At 43.4% G+C, this 23,237-nt stretch overlaps 1 protein-coding gene across 1 annotated transcript in view; it reads right to left on the reverse strand.

Moving 5' to 3' along the window:
* rufy2 (RUN and FYVE domain containing 2) overlaps positions 1–23,237 on the reverse strand; it is a 72,742-nt gene that overhangs the window by 866 nt on the left and 48,639 nt on the right. Inside the window, exons 14-17 of the mRNA XM_060842305.1 lie at positions 20,519–20,648; positions 17,180–17,274; positions 15,764–15,812; positions 4,286–4,363 (exon numbers count right to left, since the gene is read on the reverse strand). Coding sequence (XP_060698288.1) covers positions 4,286–4,363; positions 15,764–15,812; positions 17,180–17,274; positions 20,519–20,648 — 352 coding nt within the window. The remainder of the gene's footprint in view (positions 1–4,285; positions 4,364–15,763; positions 15,813–17,179; positions 17,275–20,518; positions 20,649–23,237) is intronic.

The following is a 23,237-nucleotide window of genomic DNA, read 5'->3' on the forward strand; positions in this document are numbered from 1 at the left end:
AAAGTTAGGATAAAGACAAATCACATTAATAGTGTTACAATTACATACTGAATATACATTAAGAAATCAAAGCTTTCACCTCATCAGCAACATTAGCCATCATAGTCAAAGCAGCAAACAGTTGGAAAAGTGTGGTCAGATAACAGTGGTTTAGATACAGCATTTTAGGGATAGATGATGTTCAATCAACCATATTGTATAGAATGGTGGGGTAGGCTCAACTGGGCCACTCCTGATTCTATTTTCTGATAATGCTGTACCAATATAAATTTACAGAGATGGTGAAATTGAGGGAGGAAATTCATATATTTAGGGCTTTTAGTAGTGGTAGTGGCAGGAATTAGCAATGGATCAGAGGCCAGGATTTGAAGGAAGCAGAATTGTGTAAGACTGCAGCATATTGTAGAGGTAAAAGGAAATATGACTGTGTTCAAATTGTAAAATGAAGATAATTTTACATTTTAGAGCAATAGGTCAGCCAGATCAGAGATGTTAGGTGAAGAGGGTTAATATGAAATAAAGACATTGCAGAACACTATTGAAATAGTTCAAAGCATGAATGAGGGGTTCAATAGCAGCTGATGTGGGACAGAGTTGGCAATGTGGTCATATTGGATGATTATAACATATGAAAGTGCAAGTTCATCTCAGCATCAAATATGACAATGTTAATTCAACCTCAGGCAATTTCCAAGAGTTGCATGGAGTCAGCTGGTAGGGAATGGAGCTAAAGTGACTTCAGTTTTGACAAAAATTAGTTGAATATTTTTACAAAACCAATCTAATGTCAGACAAATCACAGATACTACCATGGATGAAATGCTGGGGTCTCTTATGTGTACATGTGGAAAGGGAAGTGATTACTAATTATATTGATTTATAACATTGATAATGGACGTTTCAGAATTTAGGTGGGGAAGGGAACAATTGAAGGGATTCAAAAGAAAGTCTCAGACAGGATCGGTACAGATTCCAGAACTTGAGAGGATGGGGAGACAACATTGCTGGAGTAGAACTTCCCAAACTTCCAGTTACATTCCTCAGGCTAGAAAACTGAAAGCAGGAGTGGAATCTGCTGTGAGCTTTTGCTGGAACTAACTGTCCACATTTGGAGTGGACTTGCAGCATCCACAGTTCTTTGGTTTTCTTTTGTTTAAGGTACAGGGAAGTGCTGAGGAATGTGCCAATTCAGAACACAAACCTCAGGCAATACCAACACAAGGAGGGTGGAACACTAGTGGGAATAAACTGCAGCATGACAAACATTTCTAAAACATGTCCCTGAACTACAAAGTTAAACAGGAATGTCTAATTAATCTTAAATTATATGACTTGAGTATCTAGGAAGCATTCTTCAGAAGGCAACAAGCACTTTTGCCATTTCTTATTTTCAAAGCAAGTACACTTTGCTAATGCAGGAAACTGTTGTATCAAGTACTTCCAGGACAGGTACAGTATAGGATTAGGATAAAGTAAGCTTTCTCTACACTGACCCCATCAAACACTCCCAGGGACAATAATGAGTTACAGTAAAGTTGCCCCTCTACTCTTAAACTGAAAGCAAAACCACAACTACACTGTCCCCAACAAACACACCCAGGACCACGATAGCACAAGGCCAGATACAGAGTAAATTTCCCTCCACATCAGACACATTTGTTCTCTCTTCTTGAAATGAAAGTAAATCTTCCTCTACTCTTAAACTGAAACTAAAGCTCCCACTACACGTCCCATCAAACATTCTTTGGGCATCCTGCAGCCAGAAACTGAGCAAAGCTCACCTCCCACTTTAAACTCAAAGTAAAGCTCGCTATTCTAAAGCTGAAACTAAACTCACACTGCATTGTCCCTAACAAACACTTGCAATGCAGGTACAGCATGGAATCAGACACAGAATAAAAGGTTCCTTCACACAATCCCCTTTGAACACTCACTGGACACACTCAATTTGGGGTAAGTACCAAGTTAAGAACAGATTTCCACTGTGCATTCGCTAAATGCGATGTATTTTTCTGCAATTGGTTCACAACAGGTTTCATCAACCTGACTGCATTTGACCAAAGTTGAAAATTCATCCTGTCTGAAGTGAGAGTAACATTATTTGATGAAGTTATTTACAGGATCAGGAAGGAAGCCAAACAATTTCCCAAGGAGAAAGTGAGGTCTGCAGATGCTGGAGATCAGAGCTGAAAATGTGTTGCTGGAAAAGTGCAGCAGGTCAGGCAGCATCCAAGGAACAGGAAATTCGACGTTTCGGGCATAAGCCCTTCTTCAGGAATTTCCCAAGCCTGCATATAAACTGGATCATTCCTGAACTATATCATGACTGCAACAACCCACCTTGGTTCGCTAAATCTGAATACCTTCACCCACAAAACATTATCAAGTTTGGTTGTGAAATGTCCAATTGCTCCTGCCTCAGAATGTTTTGATAGTCACAAAGTGGATAGGAAATTCTAGGTGTCTGCTTTGAGCAGAAAATGACATCATCTATGAATGATCTCGCTCTCAGAGATATATAGCATGCAAACAAACCCTTCGGTCCAACCCATCCATGGATGGGTTTTGTCCAACCCATCCATGCCAACCAGATATCCCAACCCAATCTAGTCCCACCTGCCAGCACCCGGCCCATATCCCTCCAAACCCTTCCTATTCATATACCCATCCAGATGCCTCTTAAATGTTGCAATTGTACCAGCCTCCACCACATCCTCTGGCAGCTCATTCCATACACATACCACCTTCTGCGTGAAAAAGTTGCCACTTAAGTCACTTTTATATCTTTCCCCTCTCATCCTAAACCTATGCCCTCTAGTTCTGGACTCCCTGACCCCAGGGAAAAGACTTTGCCTATTTACCCTAACATGCCCCTCAATTTTGTAAACCTCAATAAGGTCACCCCTCAGCTTCCGACAAAAAATGCTGGAAATATCAGTGACAAAAGGAGGCAGGAGGAAGTGGTGTGCGATAGGGCAGAAGAGATTATGTTACAGAAGAGCTGGTGGTGCAGCATGGTCACAAAGAGTGGTAATACAACGAGAAAAGCAACAAAAGATATCTACAGATGGTATAAATAACAATGAATAGCTGCTGTCTATGTGAGATTTTAAAAAAAAGCAAAGAGAAGGGAAACAGAAATCAGGACAGGACGGTACAATCTAAAATTGAATCTAACACAGTCCAGAAGGCTCGAAGTGGCAAAGGTTAGCATGCCTTCCTCAAGTTTTATTGCTACACTGCAGCAAGCTGAGGATAGGGAGATCAGAGTGGGAGCACAGCAGAGATTAAAATGACAAGTCAGCAGAAGCCCAGATTCCCACTGAGCAGGAGTGCCCTACATATCAACTTGATCTTCCACCATGGAGACCATAGTGAACAGTATACAAACGAAAAATGTGTACTTATAGCATTATTTCACACGGGACTCATATAGTAGGAAGGAGGCAAAAGATTACATTGCAAACTTAAATGGGAAGGAGCAATGGGGTGGGGTGGGAGTGTAGAGGGGCTTATAGACAGGACAAGGGTGTCACAAGAGGAGCATTCTCTTCAGACCATTGAAAAGGTGGTGATGGGAAGATACATTTGACAGTAACATTGCACGAAAGGTAGCAAGGAAAATGACAGGATTATCTGTTGCATAAGGAGGCTGGGTGGGGAAGAGGAGGGTGAGGGGAATCCTCTTGTGGTTCTGGGAAGGACACAAAATCAGAACTGGGAAACAGTATGTTTATTGAGGTGGAGTGGAACGCCTCAGTTCAGGCACAGAGACACCATCTTAGAAGTGTCGTTGTGAAAGGTTTCCTCATCAGAATAGACGTGATGGAAGACAGAATTAACTGAAAACTTCACAAGGTGTAGGAAATGAAATCAAGGTAATAATTGGAGTCAATGAGTTGGTAGGCAAATCGCCAGAAACTGAAAAAGGAGGAGGGAAGAGTCAGAGATGGAACATGTGGAGCAGAGGTTTAAGTACAAAATAAGATTCCTGATGAAGGACTTTTGCCCAAAACGTTGATTTTACTGCTCCTCGGATGCTGTCTGAACTGCTGTGCTCTTCCAGCACCACTAATCCAGTATCTGGTTTCCAGCATCAGCAGTCATTGTTTTTACCTAATGAAACCTTCCAGTTCAGGGCAAGAACAGGAAACAGCACAAGTACAATGAAACATTTTGTTTTTATTTTGGATTTCCAGTATCCAGTAATTTGATGTAATTTTGAAGTTGGGCCTACTCCTTCCACTCTCTTCCACCACCGGAACTTTATCAATGTGTCATTTACCTTCCTTGTAGAGATGGAGAATTCCCTTTCACACAGTTTACAGCTAGTAGCATCCCTGTCTTTCAGCCACACCAAACCCTGGGGATCAGAGAAACAACATACAAGTTAGATGAGACCTGACTGAAAGCAATCTGTTTCTGCTACAGGTTGTAAAGTAAATGAAATGGCACCACTGACCAGTGGCTGAAGACCTTGTCCAGTGAAAGAGCAAAGTACGTAAACTAGCAGGTTGTATTGTAAAGATCTGTTTTATACGTAATTCACTCAAAGTGAAATTCATTGAAGACTACCTCACTTTCAATGTATATAATGCTGAACAAGGTGAGGGCACATGGTGTTCGAGGTGAGCTGCTGGGATGGATTGAGGATTGGCTGTCTAACAGAAGGCAGAGAGTTGGGATAAAAGGTTCTTTTTCGGAATGGCAGCCGGTGACGAGTGGTGTCCCGCAGGGTTCAGTGTTGGGGCCACAGCTATTCGCATTATATATAAATGATTTGGATGAAGGGACTGGGGGCATTTTAGCAAAGTTTGCAGATGATACGAAGTTAGGTGGACAGGCAGGTAGTACTGAGGAAGTGGGGAGGCTACAGAAGGATCTAGACAGTTTGGGAGAGTGGTCCAGGAAATGGCTGATGGAATTCAATGTGAGCAAGTGCGAGGTCTTGCACTTTGGCAAAAAGAATAAAAGCATAGACTACTTTCTAAATGGTGAGAAAATTAGTAAAGCCAAAGTACAAAGGGATCTGGGAGTGCTAGTCGAGGATTCTCTAAAGGTAAACATGCAGGTTGAGTCCGTGATTAAGAAAGTGAATGCAATGTTCCCACTTATCTCAAGAGGGTTGGAATATAAAAGCAGAGATATGCCACTGAGACTTTATAAAGCTCTGGTTAGGCCCCATTGGAGTACTGAGTCCAGTTTTGGTCCCCACACCTCAGGAAGGACATATTGGCACTGGAACGTGTCCAGCGGAGATTCACACGGATGATCCCTGGAATGGTAGGTCTAACATACGAGGAACGGCTGAGGATCCTGAGATTGTGTTCATTGGAGTTTAGAAGATTAAGGGGAGACTTAATAGAGACGTACAAGATAATACATGGCTTGGAAAGGGTGGACGCTAGGAAATTGTTTCCATTAGGCGAGGAGACTAGGACCTGTGGACACAGCCTTAGAATTAGAGGGGGTCAATTCAGAACAGAAATGCGGAGACATTTCTTCAGCCAGAGAGTGGTGGGCCTGTGGAATTCATTGCCACGGAGCGCAGTGGAGGCCAGGACGCTAAATGTCTTCAAGGCAGAGATTGATAAATTCTTGTTGTCTCGAGGAATTAAGGGCTACGGGGAGAATGCTGGTAAGTGGAGTTGAAATGCCCACCAGCCATGATTGAATGGCGGAGTGGACTCGATGGGCCGAATGGCCTTACTTCCACTCCTATGTCTTATGGTCTTATGCTGCAGGAAGGTACCTGATGTTGGGGAAATCAGTAAGGATTCTAGTTGGACAGTTTGTTTTGTTGGGGATGGGGATGTGGTGCAGAGAGAAAATTAGGGATTGTGGAAGTTAATTTTGACACATTGGGATTTGATAGCTTGAAAGATTATTCAGAAAGCCATGGAGTTTCTAGTTGGGATCTCTTGATTAATTCTGTGCTCAGTGATTGCTCACTCACTGTGCTTATCAACTAGAATACTAGGCAAACCCTCCAGCCCACCCCACCACTTTGTTCAGAGATGCCATTATAGACCTCTGGATTTGTTTTTTGAAACCACCAAATCACACATGTTACAAGTTTAAAAAGAACAATTATCAAGCATTAGCCACCAGAAGCAATTAATCTGTAGCAATTATCAGAGAGGGGAGAGAAAGGGGAGGAACTGAACTAAGAGAGAGTTGGAGAGGGAAAAACATCATGTTATCTCAACTTATTTGCCTCCAAACTACTCAAAATTAATAATTAATAAATTAATAACTGAAATTGAATAATTTCTTAGTAATACAGAAACTTAAACATTCCAAAGGGTGACAAAAAAATCATGTTGTCATCTAGCACTCAACAGAACTGGGACACAGAAAGGGAACACATTTACAGCATGAGAACAGCAATCTGATTACCCACACAAAGCAGGTGCCATAGGGGAATATATGCAGCATTTGCAAGTGAAACACACTTGTAGTCTATAAGCAGTGCTGGGCACTAAGCTCTGAAAGTATGGGTTGGCTGAGTACAATAAGCATTCTGCCCATACAGTCAAAGCACGAGCTGTTGTCACAGCCCGCCAATCTTTGGGATATATAGCATTATACCAGCACAGAAAATAATGTGTGCATACGTCACACCTTTTTAATAAAAGATTATGAAGATGACCAATCCCCATTGTATTTGCCATGGCAGTACCCTGACCAGAGTGTGCCTGTCTAATTGGGGGTAAATCAGCAAACATTGACAGTTGACAAGTTTTATTGCATTTCTACATAGACTATGGGCCAACTAATTAGCATACTCTTCCTAGAAATCATTGCCTCCTTTTCAATTTTGGTTTATGTACCTGTCCTGATATGTATAAGATGAAAAGCTTTATGACTTTGTCTCTCACTTTAGCAATGTTCAAATAGAGATACTCTCCCTCCACCTTGCCTCGCTCTCAGATAAGTTCTCAATCTCATACTAAAAAGTGGCAACTGAAACAAAGTCATAATTCAGTTCATGTTTAAAAACTAAACTGAAAATATATTATGGTGATTAAATCAGTAACAATCACAAAGCTAGAGGGAGTGAAGTCCTCAGCTTTGACTCCAGAACACAGACTGCTCCAGCAGACCCTGCTGACTACCACTCCCTCACCCTTCTCAATTGATGAGTGAGCACTGTCCTGTGTTAAACACAAATGGATGAATACTTTTAGACAAGGATACTGAATAGACTCTGGATAGGATTGTTCATTATCCAATTACCATGAATGGCTTGGCACTATCTGAGCTGACCAAATTGGCTGCAGACCCACTCTAAAGCATTTGTTGCAAGACAAAAACCTATTTCATCCTCACCAATCTACCAAGATAGTATTAGCAGCAGTGACTTCACACAGGCAAAGTCACATCTTCATAATGAGGGCACCCTCCACATATTGTTGGAATACAATGATTCCAACAGTTAAAAGCTAGATATCCATGGGCCACTGCAGCCCTCACTAACAGAATTGCACATCAATAACCTCTTGGTTCAACATTTTGCCCATTCTACCATTACCATAAGCCTGGAGGCTTCATTGAATGTGGTTCAATGAAGAGTGCAGGAAGAGCAGCACCAGAAATATCTAAAAAGCACATGCCATCCCAATAAAGTAACAGTGTGATAGACAGAAATATCAATCTCACAATCAATAAATCAGATTAATTGTTTCAGTCTTATCGTCTAGTCGAGTGTTGGACAATTATTGGGAGGAGACCGCTTCACGAACATTTCCATCCCTAAACATAGGGGAGGTCAGCCTGTAGTGCCGAGTGAATGGACTTCACTCAAATTGTGGCAAGGCTTACATGACATGACAGGCTACAAACAGAATTGTGGGCAACAAATACATCCTTACCTGATCAGCTCACGTATTCTATGTTCAGTTTGAACAGAAGGTCAGTAAAATTATGTCACTTGTCCCAACAGCCTTGGAAGCACCTGTACCTACAGTCACCATCACAGACAGTACGTTGGCCTTCTTAAGCGTGAACCCACAGAAAGCAACTGGTCCGAATGGAGTCCGTGGCCGTGCACTCAGATCCTGTACAGGCCAGGCAGTGGGATTTGAAATCCCCACCTGCTTCAAGACGACCATCATCATCCCAGTACAAAAGAAAAATCGTGCAAAATGCCTCAATGATTACCACCCAATGGCTCGGTCCTCCATAATTATGAAGTGCTTGAGAGCATAGTCATGGCTCATGTCAGTTCTAGCCTACCAGACTGCGTGGCTCCTTTGCAATTTGCCTACCAGTGCAACAGGTTCACAGCAGATGTCATCTCCTTGGCCCTACATTCATCCCTGGAACATCTGGTTAACAAGGAGACCTCTGGCAGTCTCCTAAACTTATTGACTACAGCTCCGCCTTCAACACCCTAATTCCAAATTCAGATCTAGGTCGTGGCTCCTCCACTGTATAAGTGGATTCTTGACTTCCTGACCCATAGACCAGTCAGTAAGGACAAGTGACAATAATCCTCAACACCAGTGCCCCGAAATGCAGCGGACTCAGTCCCCTACTATACTCCTTATACACCCGTGACCTTGTGGCCAAATTCCACCCCAACTCTATTCACCAGTTTGCTGACAACACCACTGTAGGTCGGATCTCAAACAATGATGAAATAGAGTTATAGGAGAGAGTTTGAGTGCTTAGAACCATGGTGTAAAGACAACAATCTCTCCAACAATGAAGGAGTGGGCAATGACTTCAGAAAGTAGAGTGCAGAGCATGCCCCTACCCGCTTTAATGCTGCTGAGGTGGAGATGGTCCAGAGCATAAAGTTCCTGAGAGTGATGATCACCATCAGTCTGTCCTGGTCCACCTTCATCAAAGCAACTGTTATTAGAGCAAAAACAATGCCCCAACTTCCTCAGGAGGTTAAGGAAATTCAACATGTCCATAAAAAGACACTTACCAATGTTTAATAGGATGCTTTCTGTGGTGCCTCTATCTGGATGCATCACAGTATGGTATGGCAACTGCTCTTTCCAAGGCCACAAGAAACTACAGAGCTATGAACACGCACAGTTCAACACACAAACCGGTCTTCCATCCAATGACTCCATCTACACTACCCGCTGCCTCAGGAAAGCAACCAACATTATCAAAAATACCTCTCACCCCGGTTATATTCTCTTCCATCCTCTTTCATCAGGCATAAGTTTGAATACAAGTACAAACAGATTCTCTGCCACTGCCATCAGACTTTTGAACAGATCTTTCAAATGTTAATGTCAACCTCTCTCACTCTCCAACTTCTCTGCAGTGGTAACACTGCATTCTGCACTCTGTTCTTCTCATGATGCAGTTTGTACGGCGCGATTTGCCTGTCTGGCCTGCAAAACACCACTTTTCTCTGAATCTTGGTACATGTAACAACAATAAATCAAATCATCAATGAGAGATGCACAACAAGGGCCTTGGGACCTGACAACATTCCAGCTGTAATGCTGGAGACTATATCCCCCCTAAACAAGGGCAGCAGATACCTGGGAGCAGCACTACCCTTGTTCCATTCAAAATGCACACTATTCTGACTTGGAACTGGATCGCCAATTCATTACAGTCACTGGGTGAATATTTTGGAAGTCACTCCCTAACAGCACTGTGAACGTATCTACACCACACAGACACTCGGTTACACCTTCGCCAGAACAATTAGGGGTGGGGTAATGGATGCTGCCCCAGTCAGTGACATCCACATCCTTGAGCAAATATAGAAGGCAAACAGAATTGGTCCTTGGATACAAGATTCTCCACTGATACCCCAGGGTTTAAATGATGACTCAAAAATACCCATAAGGATCTCCTTTTAAACGAGGCATGACTCCAGTCAGTCGAGAGTTTTTCTCAATTTCCAATTATGTTGTCTTTGTCAACTCATTTCTAGATTGAGCTTTTCTGACTGTATTTGAACCAAATCTGTAATGAGACCGGGATTTGAGGGATCTTTGTGAAGTTCAGAAAGTGCTACTTGATAGCATGATCAATGTTACTTTCATTCCATTTGCTGAGTACAGAGGAACACTGATTATCCGAATACCAATTATCCAAAAATCGGATTATCCAAAGAAAATCTCAAGGTCCCGATAGAAACATTACATCAAAGACTGGTTTCCAATAGGGACCACTTCTTTTGTTTACTGTGATTAAACAGGCACCATCTCCAAATGACTGACATCCTGCCCTCCCCCTCTCCCCACACTTTCCTTGGAGTTCTATACCGGAGTGTTGCAAATGTGGAACCTGTCAAAATGTATCAGTAAAAGGTGGCTGTGCGTGCGTGCGTGTGTGGGGACGGCAGTGTGCGTGCGTGCGTGTGTGGAGACGGCAGTGTGGGTGCTTGTGTGGAGACGGCAGTGTGGGTGCATGCGGGGGCGGCAGTGCGTGTGCGTGCGGGGGGGGCAGTGTGTGTGTGTGTGTGGGGGGGCAGTGTGTGTGTGTGTGGGGGTGGGCGTGGCAGAGTGTGTGTGGGGGGGTGGGGGGGCAGTGTGTGTGTGTGGGGAGGGGTGGGGGGACTGTGTGCGTGCATGGGGCAGTGCGCACGCGTGTGCGGGGCAGCATGCGTTTTTTTCTGGGCGGTGTGCGCGTGTGCGCGGTGCGGTGTGGGGGTTAGTGCGCGTGGGGCAGTGCGCGCGGGGCCACGTTGGGGAGGGGGGCGGTGTGCGCCTGTGGAGGGGGGGGGCGGTGAGCGCCTGTGGAGGGGGGGGTGGGGTGAGCGCATGTGGAGGGGGGCTGTGTGTGTGTGTGAGTGAGGTGTGTGTGTGTGTGTGTGAGTGAGGTGTGTGTGTGTGTGTGTGTGTGAGAGTGTGAGGTGTGTGTGTGTGTGAGTGAGGTGTGTGTGTGTGTGAGTGAGGTGTGTGTGTGTGAGTGTGAGTGAGTGAGTGAGGGGTGTGTGTGTGTGTGTGTGAGTGAGGGGTGTGTGTGTGTGTGTGAGAGTGAGGGGTGTGTGTGTGTGTGTGTGTGTGTGTGTGTGTGTGTGTGTGTGTGAGTGAGTGAGTGAGGTGTGTGTGTGTGTGTGTGTGTGTGTGTGTGTGTGTGTGTGTGAGTGAGTGAGGTGTGTGTGAGTGTGTGTGAGTGAGGTGTGTGTGTGTGTGAGTGAGTGAGGTGTGTGTGTGAGTGAGTGAGGTGTGTGTGTGTGTGTGTGAGTGAGGTGTGTGTGTGTGTGAGTGAGGTGTGTGTGTGTGTGTGAGTGAGGTGTGTGTGTGTGTGTGTGTGTGTGTGAGTGAGGTGTGTGTGTGTGTGTGTGTATGTGTGTGTGTGTGTGAGTGAGGTGTGAGTGAGGTGTGTGTGTGTGTGTGTGAGTGAGGTGTGAGTGAGGTGTGTGTGTGTGTGTGTGTGTGTGTGTGTGAGTGTGTGTGTGTGTGTGTGTGAGTGAGTGAGGTGTGTGTGTGCGTGTGTGAGTGAGGTGTGTGCGTGCGTGTGTGTGTGAGTGAGGTGTGTGTGTGTGTGTGTGTGTGTGTGTGTGTGTGTGAGTGAGGTGTGTGTGTGTGTGTGTGAGTGAGGTGTGTGTGTGTGTGTGAGTGAGGTGTGTGTGTGTGTGTGAGTGAGGTGTGTGTGTGTGTGTGAGTGAGGTGTGTGTGTGTGTGTGTGTGTGTGTGTGTGTGTGTGTGCGCGTTGGGGGGGGGGGGGGGTTGCTGTGGAGGCGAGTGGGTGTCTGTGTGCGCGTGCGTTCTTTGGAGACTTTCCCCACAAAGGCAGCTGCAGCACCAGTAATCTTGTTGTTGGTGTACAGTCTGGCTGCCCTGGAGAGGTGGCGGTGTTGGGATTGTTTGGACGGGATGGGTGGTGGGCGGGCGGGTGTTGGGCTGGGAGATGTGTTGGGTGGGGAGCAGGGGGCGGCGTTGATGACCTTGGGGTCGTGCGCTTTGTGCTGGGGTTAAGGGGCAGTGTTGGACCGGGTTGAGGGGCTGGGTTAGAAGGGGTTTGGACGTGTGGAGGGCTGTGTTGGGGGCGGGGTCTCACGTGCTGTGTGCTGCTGCAGTCTCCTGAACATGGAGCAGACTTTAAAAACTCCGAGCCCCACCCAAAGGAAAGGCATTTAAATCGATTTACCGAATAATCAATTATCTGAACGAAATAGAGCCCGCCCATCTCGTTCGGATAATCGAGGCTTCCCTGTAATATTTGGCTGAAACTAAAACAGAAATTGCTGCTGAAATTCAGCAGGTTTGGAAGCATTGTGGCCACGAAACGACACGACCAGCTATCCTTAGTAGCCACACACGCAGATGACAAGCAACATGAATTCGACTGGGACAACACTACTATTATAGGACAAGCAGAACAGAGAACAGCCAGGGAATTCCTAGAGGCATGGCACTCATCCACAGATTCAATCAAAAAGCACATTGACCTGGACCCAATATACTGGCCAGTGCAGCGGACAGCTGGAACTGACAACTGGAAGCGGCAGATTCAAACCACTATAAATGCCGGAGGAAACATCACAGAAGCACTTCACAGGACGCTCCCAAGCACTGAGGATGTCACCTAGACAGGGGACGAAACTTCTGCAACACAAATTCCCACCTTGGTGAACAGAACTACAACAACGAGCACCTGAGCCACAAATCTTCTCCGAAACTTCATGTCCCTTGTTGACAAAGATAGTTTGTTACACAAGTACAGCTCCCACCCTGGAAGGTATGCCAAGGAGTTGTATTTATTAAAGACATTATTTTTCATCTACATGTCAGTCAATTAACATAGTTCCAAATCTATTATAGTCTGCCTTATCCTTCTAAAATCAAGAACTTACAAATTCTTGTGACTCACCATCTCTCTCTCTCTCTCCCCAACCTAATATTGAATTTGAGCATATTGTGGTCACTTGCCTAGGTGTGGTCAAGCTTTCAAAATGAATATTTCCTGCACATTATCAAGTCTCTTGGTCAAGAAAGTTGCCCTGAATAATTTCAGAAATATGCTGCCTTTGAGATTACAGTCCGCTCCCTGCTGCACGTGTCCTAACTTATGCCAAGCTTCATTTGGCCATAACCCTTGTGGTCACTGACCTACATTAGTCCCTCTTTAATAATAGAGAGCAGGAGACAACAGCTTCACCTCACTTGCCGGTCGCCACTGATGTTGTTACCTAGCCAGGTAATGAAACGTCTGGATATCAAACCTACAGCTGTGAGCAAACCTACACCCTAAACCTCAGGCTTGTATCACAAGGTTTGTAGCTCAGGCTATCACTGCTCACCATATTCCAAATCCGGTTTGTTCACAGCCCTATACAGGCTCAGCAGTACATTTCTGCTATTGTATTTGAGCCTTCTCAAAATGAATGCAACATTGCATTTCCCTTCTTAACCACCAACTTGTCGACAGGACATTTTCTGGGTTATGTTTGTTCTTTGGGTTTGCTGCCAATTGTATTGTGTTTACCCTTTCATTCAAAGTCATTTTGCAACTTCTCTTTACATCCTGAATGCCTTGCTCAGGAGATATTAGATTATCAATTTTCATTGCTTTGTTGGGTAAAATGTGTAAATATACAACACATTCCTGAAGTTCCCAGATTTTGACCCAGGAACACTGAAGGAACAGCAGTAGGCTCACCTTCGGAAAAAATCTAATGAACAGAATTTATCTCCATTTGTACAATCAAGGATTAATTGAAAGGGGTCAGTATAGTTTTGTCAGAGGAAGATTATGTTTGACAAATTTGACTGAATTCCATGAGGTGGTGACTAGGTGTGTCAATGAGGAGTGCAGTTGATCTATATTGACTTCAGTAAAGCTTTGAACAAGATAATGGATGGGATCAAGTCATCTCTTGGGATCCAAGGAAAATTGTACCCAAAATTGGTTTGTGGTAGGAAGCAGAGATGCTGGTTGGAGACTGCTATTGTGAATGGAAGCCTCTTTCCAGTGGCATACCATAAGGTTCGGTGCTGGGTCCTCGATGTTTGTCATCTATATTAAATATTTAGACATGAAAACAACTTATCAGCAGGTGCCCAGATTATACAAAAATTGGTGGTGTGATAAACAGTGAGGAAGAAAGAACTAGACTACAGGATAATACAGACAGGCTGATCAAAAGAGTGACAAATGGATATTGAATCCTAAAAAGTGTAAATCGATGCATTTGGGAAGACAAGGAAGTACACAATGAATGACAGGACCCTGGCCAGGATTCAGGATCAGGGAGACCTGATGAGCATGTGAACAGGTCCTCGAACAGGATGACTTAAAGGTGGCATGTAGGATACTTGTTTTTATTCACTGAGCCATACAAGCCCTGGAGGGTGTTACAATGGAGCTGAATAGCGCAACCCAGCCAGACCCATTCCCCTACATTTACCCCTGCCCCTAACACTACGGGCAATTTAGCATGGACAATTCACCTAACCTGCACATTTTCGGATTGTGCAAGGAAACCGGAGCACCCGAAGGAAACCCACGCAAACGGGGAGAATGTGCAAAGTCCACACAGTCAGTCGCCTGAGGCGGGAATTGAGCCCGGGTCTTGGCGCTGTGAGGCAGCAGTGTTGACCACTGTGCCATCCACTAAGATACTGCCCAAGCCGGAGCACTGCTGCTATGGTGAGACACGAAACAGTGAGGAGTGCTTTCCTTAGAGCAGAGAAGGTTGAGTGGGGCCCTGTTTGAGGTCTAAAAGTTTATGAGGGGCGTACACAGTGCTGGGGAATAAACTTTTAGTCTTAATAGAGGGATCAATTACTGAGAGCATTGATTTTAAGGTAGAATGGAAGGGTTAGATTGGGGATTAAAAGGAGGAGTTTTTTTTCACCCAGAGGGTAACAGGGACTGGAACCATTACAACATTTAAGTCATATTTTAGATGAACATTTAAAGCCATAGCACGGCTATGGGCCAAATGTTGAGAAATGGGATTAGAGCAGATAGTCATTTGATGACTGGTGCAGACTCAATGGGCTAAAGGAACCTTTCTGACTTCTAATACAATTACTCACACTGCAATTATAAGTTTGGATGGTGTGTGGTTGTAAGTGACCTTACAGTTTGTGTTCCTATACACATTTACAGCCATTCATGGAGGAAAGTATGATCCCAGAGTCAAAGACAGTCAGAAAACAAGTTCTGATGAAGGGTCACTGGACCCGAGACATTTACTTGCCTTTTCTCTCTACAGGTGCTGCCAGACCTGCTGAGTTTCTCCATGACTTCTGTTTTTAAGTCAGAAAGCAAGGTTTCTAACATAACCGATAACAACATTCCTGTTCTAATAACATCTCCAGATCAGCTCATGTGTCATGAGTTAAAAGGAAAATATCAACACTATGCTGATCCCACACAAGTTCAGATCAAAACAAAGAACCAATAACTACTTCAGAATTTGCTGTTAAGTACAGAAAGTTTTGCATGATAATTTGTGATGCTAAATAGATAATCTGCCATAACAGAATAATACTATGACAGAAAATAGGAGGGGTAACATTGGGCAGATACGGTGTATTAATAACGTTAAGCAAACATTTCACATTAGAGAGGGGTGTGTGGAGATGGTGGTGGGTGTAGGTGTTCATCAGCCAAGATAGGAGGGCTCCATTTGGACATGGAGAGGTGCTGTTTGTCCAGCATATTGTGGAATAGGGGCGTAGGATTTGGTGTCCGTGCATGTATTTTCACCATGGGTTTGCAGTAGAAAAACACTGCTCTGGCGTTCCTTTGCCTCACAAATGATCAGACCACAGGCACTGCCAGGGCAGGGGATGCAACAGTAGTAACATTTTAATAAAATTACCTGCAATGCCTTGTTAGCTTCTTTGATTGTCTCGATTTTGAGTTTTGACCTATAAAAAGATGAAGAATGCATTCTAATAGGATAAGTTTTGAAAACATTCCAAAACAAAAGCACAAAACACCAAAATATAATCAAGCCCAAGCAGCTTCATACAGAGAGAGAACATAGACAATTGGTCATAGAGGTGAAGGGCCACAAAGAACAGAAACAGACCCTTTGGTCCAACCAATCCATGCTGACCATAATCCCAAACTAAACAGTCCTACCTGCCTGCACTTGGTCCAAATCCCTCCAAATGTTTTATTCATGTACTTATCAAAATGTCTTTTAAACATTGTAACTGTACCCTTATCCTCCACGTCCTCAGGAAGTTCATTCCACACACTAACCACCGTTTTTTAAAAAAACTGTCCCTCATGTTTTCTCTAAATCTTTCTCTTCTCACATTAAAAATATGCTCCCTAATCTTGAAATTCCCCACCCTTGAGAAAAGATATCTATACCCCTCATAGTTTTGTAAAACTTCTGTAAATTCATCCCTCAACCTCCTACACTCCAGTGAAAAAAGTTCCAGCCTCTCCTTACAACTCAAACCCTCCATTCCCATAAATATCCTGGAAAACCTCTTGAACCTTCTCCAGCTTAATAATATCCTTCCTCTAAGAGGATGGCCAAAATAGGACAGTACCCCAGAGGATGCCCACCATGCCTTATACAATCTCAACATAATATACTAACTCATTATTCTCAAATATTAGTGAGCTAAACATCTAAACCACCCTATCAATACTTGATACAAACTTCAAAGAATTATGTACCTGAATCCCTCGGTCTCTGTTCTAAACACTACCCAAGGCCCTCGTATGAACTGCACAAATTCTGTTCTTGTTTGTTTTACCAAAGTGCAATACCGCTTATTTATCCAAATTAACTCCATCTGCCACTCTTCAGCCCACTGACCCAATTGATTAAGAACCTATGGAAGGAGGAAAATCAAGGAGATGACAGATTGCAAGATGGGAAGCAGGGGTGTGAGAAGAGAAGGAAGAGAACAAGAGAGACAGATCTAAATTTGGGTGGTTGTGAGGGGAGAAAGGCAAATCATGGGTATCATAGATGCAGAACCAATATCAAAACAGCTGGAAACAGAACATTAGAACAGGAGGTTGCTCATTCTTTCAAGCCTGTTCCACATTTAATTACATAATGAAGGAAATAAGAGTAATAGCTTCTAGTATGAAGAATCAGACGTGGTACCATAGCTTCCCCAAACCCCACAAATGTTGACTGGGAGGCATCACACCCACCTCTCACACAGACCCTCACTGTACCCCAGAGATAAGCAACACCTTGATGAGGGCAAGGAAGAGACATATGCAAAAGCCCCAGTGTATCAACATGAATAGGATGGTTTACTCGCTGAGTTTGCAGCCCAGCTCTTGCAGAGCCTGCTCCTGCTCCTCACAGATCGTCTGCAGTTGTCCATTCTCTTCCTGCAAGTGAAGGAATTCCTGTGAAATAAATGAGCTCAGATTACATCAACTGGCTCCTACATAGAAACAGACAATAGGTGCAGGAGTAGGCCATTCAGCCCATCAAGCCAGCACCACCATTCAATATGATCATGGCTGATCACGCAATCTCAGAATTCCACTGTCGCCCTTTCCCCTTGATCCGTTTAGCCACAAGGGCCACATCCAGCTCCCTCTGGCCCCGACAGCTTCCTGTGGGAGAGAATTCCACAGGTTCAACAATTTAGTGATGAAATTCTTCCTCAGCTCAGTCCTGAATGGCTTATCTCTTTTTCTTAGACTGTGACCCCATGTTCTGGACCTGCCCAACAGTGGTAACATTTTTCCCACATCTTGCCTGTCTAGTCCCATCAGGATTTTATATGTTTCTATGAGATCCCCCTTCAGTCTTCTAAATTCCAGCAAAAGCTCAGTTAATCCAGTCTTTCCTCATATGTCAGGATGTCCTTCCTCAGTCTAAAAGACAAAAACTGCACATAACACTCAAAATGTGGCCTCACCAAGGCCCTGTATAACTGCAGCAAGACATCCTTACTCTGATACTCAGATCCTCTCGTTATGACGGAGAGTATGCCATTAGCTTTCCTCACCACCTCTCCATCTCCATGCCAACCTTCTGCCACTATACCACCATGACTCCCAAGTCTTGTTGCATCTCACCTTTTCCTAAACTGTCACCACTCAGATAATAATCTTCCCTCCTGTTTTTGTCACCAAAGTGGATAACCTCACATTTATCCACATTATATTGCACTTGCCAAGTACGTGCCCACTCAGCCAATGTACCCAAATCATACTGCAGCCTCTTAGCATCCTCCTCAGCACACACTGCCACCCAGCTTACTGTCATCTGCAAATTTGGAGATATGGCATTCAATTCTTTCTTTCAAACGTTATGTATATTTTGAACCGCTGAGGTCCCAGAAGTGAACTCTGTGGCACACTACTCGTCACTGCCTGCCACTCTGAAAAGGACCCGTTTATTCCAACTCTCTACTTCCTGACAACCAGTTCTATATCCATGTCAATACATTACCTCCAATACCATGAGCTTTAATTTTCCTAATATTGTGTGGAATCTTGTCAAAAGCCTCTTGAAAATGCAGATGATTAACATCTACTGATTCATCATTGTCTACTCTACTGGTCACATCCTCAAAAACATTCCCGAAAATTTGTCAAGCACGATTTCCCTTTAGTGAATACATGCTGTCTGGGACCGATTCCGTCACTGCTCTCCAAATGCTCAGTCATTACATTCTTAAATGATGGACTCCAGCATTTTCTCCACCACTGATGTCAGGCTAACGAGACTATAATTCCTCATTTTCTCTCTCACTTATTTAAAAAAAAGTGGAGTTACATTAACTACCCTCCAGTCCATTGGAACTCTTCCAGAGTCTACAGAATGCTGGAAAATGGTCACCAATGCATCCACTATTTCTAGGGCCACTTCTATTTGCTTTATTAATACAACTTTATACAGTGTTGCAGATACCTGGTTACCATGGTGTCCCTCTCAGCTCTTCTGATCAAGGAACAGGATACCCCTAAAGACCCAATGGCACAGCCAGATTACATCAACAGCAATCCCTACAACCCACCCAACTCTCCCCACTGTAGGCTACTCAATGCAGTAATTGGAAATTGTGTTACAAATACTATCCAGATATCAGATGGCCTGTAAATCTCTTGTATCCTAATATCTGGCACGATTCATTTGGTGTTCTCTTCCTCTAATACATTTGCTTTGGGTTGAGTGTAAGATAGGAAATCGTATATTGTGCAAATGGATTGCAAGAGACTATGTGAAACTTGTCTAATGGGCAGGAAACAGCAAGGAGGATAAGGGGTTCCTTTTCAGTCTGGCAACTTGTAACCAGTGGGGTTCCATAGGGATCAGTGCTGGGACCACAATAGTTTACAGTATTTATTAATGATGTGGAGGAAGGAAAACAAATGTACTGTGGCCAAAGTTGCATATGACAAAAATAGGTGGAAAGACAAGTTGCAAAAGGGATACAAAGTTTAGAGACATTTGTAGGCAAATGGACTATAATGTTCAAAAATGTAAAATTGTTTATTTTGGAAGGGAGAACAAAAGAGCAGAGTATTATCTAAAATGAGAAAAACTGGAGACAGCTGCAACACAAAGGGACTTGGGGATACTTATGAATCAAACACAAAGCTAGCATGTAATCAGGAAGGCCAATAGAGAACGTTGGCCCTTTTGACAAAGGAGTTGGAATATAATACTAGGGAGGAATATAATTACTGCAGCTGTATGAGGCACTAATGAAACTATATCTGGGAGCAGGTTTGGTTCCTTTAAGGAAAGGTATGTCATTGGAGGCAAATCAGAAGGTTCACTAGAATGATCTCTGGTAATGGAGAGATGGTTTCATGAGCAAAGGCTAAACAGGTTTGAATTCTACTCTTGGGAGTTTGAATGGAAGAACGAGAGATAATCTCATTGAAACAGAATTCTTAAGGAGCTTGACAAGTTAAATGCCAAGAGGACGTTCCCTCTGCTGGAAGAGTGTTAGGCCATAGGGCAAAGTCTCAGAATAAAGGGTCACCAATTTAAGATTGAGGTGGGAAGGAATTTCTTCTCAGAGAGCTGAGCACCTTTGGGACCACTTGCCACAAACAGCTAAGGGGGCAGAGTCCTTGTTTATAATCAAGGCTGAGGTGGACAATTCTTTACCAGTAGCGGAATCAAGGAAAATGGGAAAATGATAGAAAAGTGGACGCTTGGCAAGTCAGATCAGCCATGGCCCTCTTATGGCAGAGCAGGCTTGAGGGGCCAAGCGGCCTATTCCTGTTTCTATTTCTTATGGTCTTATGGAGAGTATGAAGAAAGACAATGAGAGTTAGTATAAGAGACAAAATAGAAGCAGCAAAAGGAGAATGCTAACTCACAATACAGGTAAATGAGAAAATCAGAATGGGGTATTAGAGAGATAAGGTAGATAGCAAAAACAAAATCAAGGCAGACAATACAGATACAGATTAACCAAGTTCAGCTGTCAAAAACAAGCAAAGAATGACATTTTAGAGAGTCACTTCAACTGTCAGCATTCAAGGATAGCTAAGATTTTCACTAAACAGGATAATCTTATTTTGTTCCCACATTGACAGAATGTATATGGATACAAAGAGAACCATCAAACTTAGCTGTCCTGATGTAATGAAATGTGAGTTTTGCATAAATTTCCAGTACCTTCTTTAGGGTGCTGAGTTGTAGTGTATGAGCCCTCAGTTCGGAGATGGTCTCACTCTCTCTCTGAAGATCATTCTGTAAAGCCCGTCTCCACTCCTTTTCAATCTTCAGATCTGTTTCCAGTTGCACCCTGTTAATTCACAGCCAACTCAGCCTTCAAATACAAGACATACACCCCTACAGACACACACACACACACACTCCCACATGCACCTCCTCACAGACTTAAGACACTCTGCACTCATTACACACACACACACACACACACTTTCTCACACACTCAACCCCCAACCCAGACAGACAGACACACACAAAGACCCGCATGCACACATATTTCGTGGGGTGAATTTGTACTTGCAGGGTTACATTGTACTTTGCTCAAAAACTGCATGAATTTATGTAAAACTCCGTTATCTCACTTTTTAGATTAGAATCAATCTAAACAGCATGGCATAGACAGAGAACACAGGGGACCAACACCTTCAACATTTTATCTAGCTATCACCATTGTTAGCAGCTAACCCGAGAATGCAACTTTTTTTTAAAAAAAGGCTTTGTGATTTACACGTGAAAGAAGTGAAACTATCACTATTCTAACAGATGAAAGGCTTAACAGACAATCAATTTTTCAATGTATAATTTCAGTTACATCACACTGTAAATTTTTGCTCTAAATTCTGTGTGTTAGGATTGAGCCCTCCACTACCACCTGGTGAAGGAATGTCGCTCCAAAAGCTAGTGTGCTTCTAATTAAACCTGTTGGACTATAACCTGGTGGTGTGTGAGATTTTTAAATTTGTACACCCCAGTCCAACACCGGCATCTCCAAATCACACACACAGCCACAGCATATAATGGATCGCTCCCAGAAGCAAGTTAGATAACATTTGAAACCCAACCCAGTTTAGCTCAATAAGGATTTTAGCTTAGACTGATAGTAAAAAATAGTTGTGTTTGGTAAGTGAAAAAGTTAATTCCTAGAAATAGTCTAGCAGTCTAAAATGGTAATAGGGACAACTGAATGCAATACCAAATAAAAGGCTTCTCAAATAAGCAGGGCAGACTCGAGACAATGGAAAAGTTAGTTTGCAGCTCCCATAGCATTTGACACCATGAGATTTGAATAAGTTGACAGTGAGAGACTGGAGCTCAGCTGTGCTGATAAAGGCACGGTACTCTCCATAATGAAGGAAGGTTTGAGAGGTTAGTTTTGGTCTTCCTTGAGTGTGGACCAGTGCAAACCAAGGGCTCATTCTGTTGCAAAGAGACCCAACTTGTTCCAGGCTCAGATACAAACACATATGGCAGGTAAAATAATTAATACCAATTTAGTAACTACTAACTTAGAATGTAGCCCACTAACAGGGACAACTGCGTCACTCCTCTGTGAGCAGCAATAACATACAGGTGCTCCCTACAGTGTTCTGTTAAATCATGCATTATATGGCAGATCAACCAATTTGTTTACTCACAGGTGACTTGAGATTGCTTTTCATACCATCTGATCAAAAGAGAAAAGGCATGCGACAACAAAGAGTGGCGTCAAACATACTGCAAAAGGACCAACTGTCACAGTTTGGAGATGCCAGTGTTGGACTGGGGTGTGTGATTTTTAACAATTGTCACAATGCGCCAAAGCAGTTATTAATGAGTCAGCGAGCTATAAGCAAGCTGTCCAGATCATAGAGGATAGGAAGTCACCGAAGGGCACTGAACCCAAGAAATATTCTCGCGTGGACATCCAATTAATACACTTCTCATGCACAAAGAAAACTGTCCCACTGTTCCCCCACTTTGATGATCATTTATGCTGGATTGTTACACCAGATACTGCAACCAATCCCTGCACTGGACCAAACATCTGCACCAATTAAGTGTATGACATCTGCACATGTCTGCAGTCTTGCTGTTTCAGGACCTGAGGCTGTAAGATATCAAGTCTGAGGAATTGTCAACTTTTGGTCAAATTAATTTTTCTAACACGTTTTTAAAAACTAACATTAATTACTGTTATGTAGATTGGAACTAATCAAAATAGGTTGAGTCAGGTCTTAAGATTTGAGCCAAACAGTGAAATTAGAAATAATTTTATAATGCAAAAGGCAGCAAGATTTGGGAGCCATAACGGACATCAGATGCTGGCTCAATTGCTTATTTTAAAAGCAGAGATTGATGGATTTTTGTTAGACAAAAGGACATAGGGAATAAAGTGTATGATTAGTCAGCTTGAAGATCAATCAAGCGGGTGGCCCAGTGATTAGCACTGCTACCTCACAGCACCAGGGACCCGGGTTTGATTCCAGCCTCTGGCGACCGTCTGTGTGGAGTTTGCACATTTTCCATGTGTCTGCGTAGGTTTCCTCCCACAGTCAAAACATACACAGATTAGGTGAACTGGCCATTCTAAATTTCCCTGAGTGTTCAGGGATGGGTAGGTTAGTTGCATTAGTCATGAAAAATGCAGAGTGATAGGGTAGGGGAATGGGTCTGGGTGGGATACTCTTCAGAAGATTAGTGTGGACTTTAGATTAGATTAGATTCCCTACAGTGTTGAAACAGACCCTTCGTCCTAACAACCCTCCAAAGAACAACTCACCCAGAAGTGGCCTGTTCACACACTGTATGGATTCTATGAATCATGATTGTTTTGATTTAAGAAACCATGCTTAAAGGGGTATATGTTCCAGTATTTCTCCCCAGACTTGCAATTCCCTGCTAT

The sequence above is a fragment of the Hemiscyllium ocellatum genome, chromosome 22, assembly GCF_020745735.1.
Source record: "Hemiscyllium ocellatum isolate sHemOce1 chromosome 22, sHemOce1.pat.X.cur, whole genome shotgun sequence".
NCBI lineage: Eukaryota > Metazoa > Chordata > Chondrichthyes > Orectolobiformes > Hemiscylliidae > Hemiscyllium > Hemiscyllium ocellatum.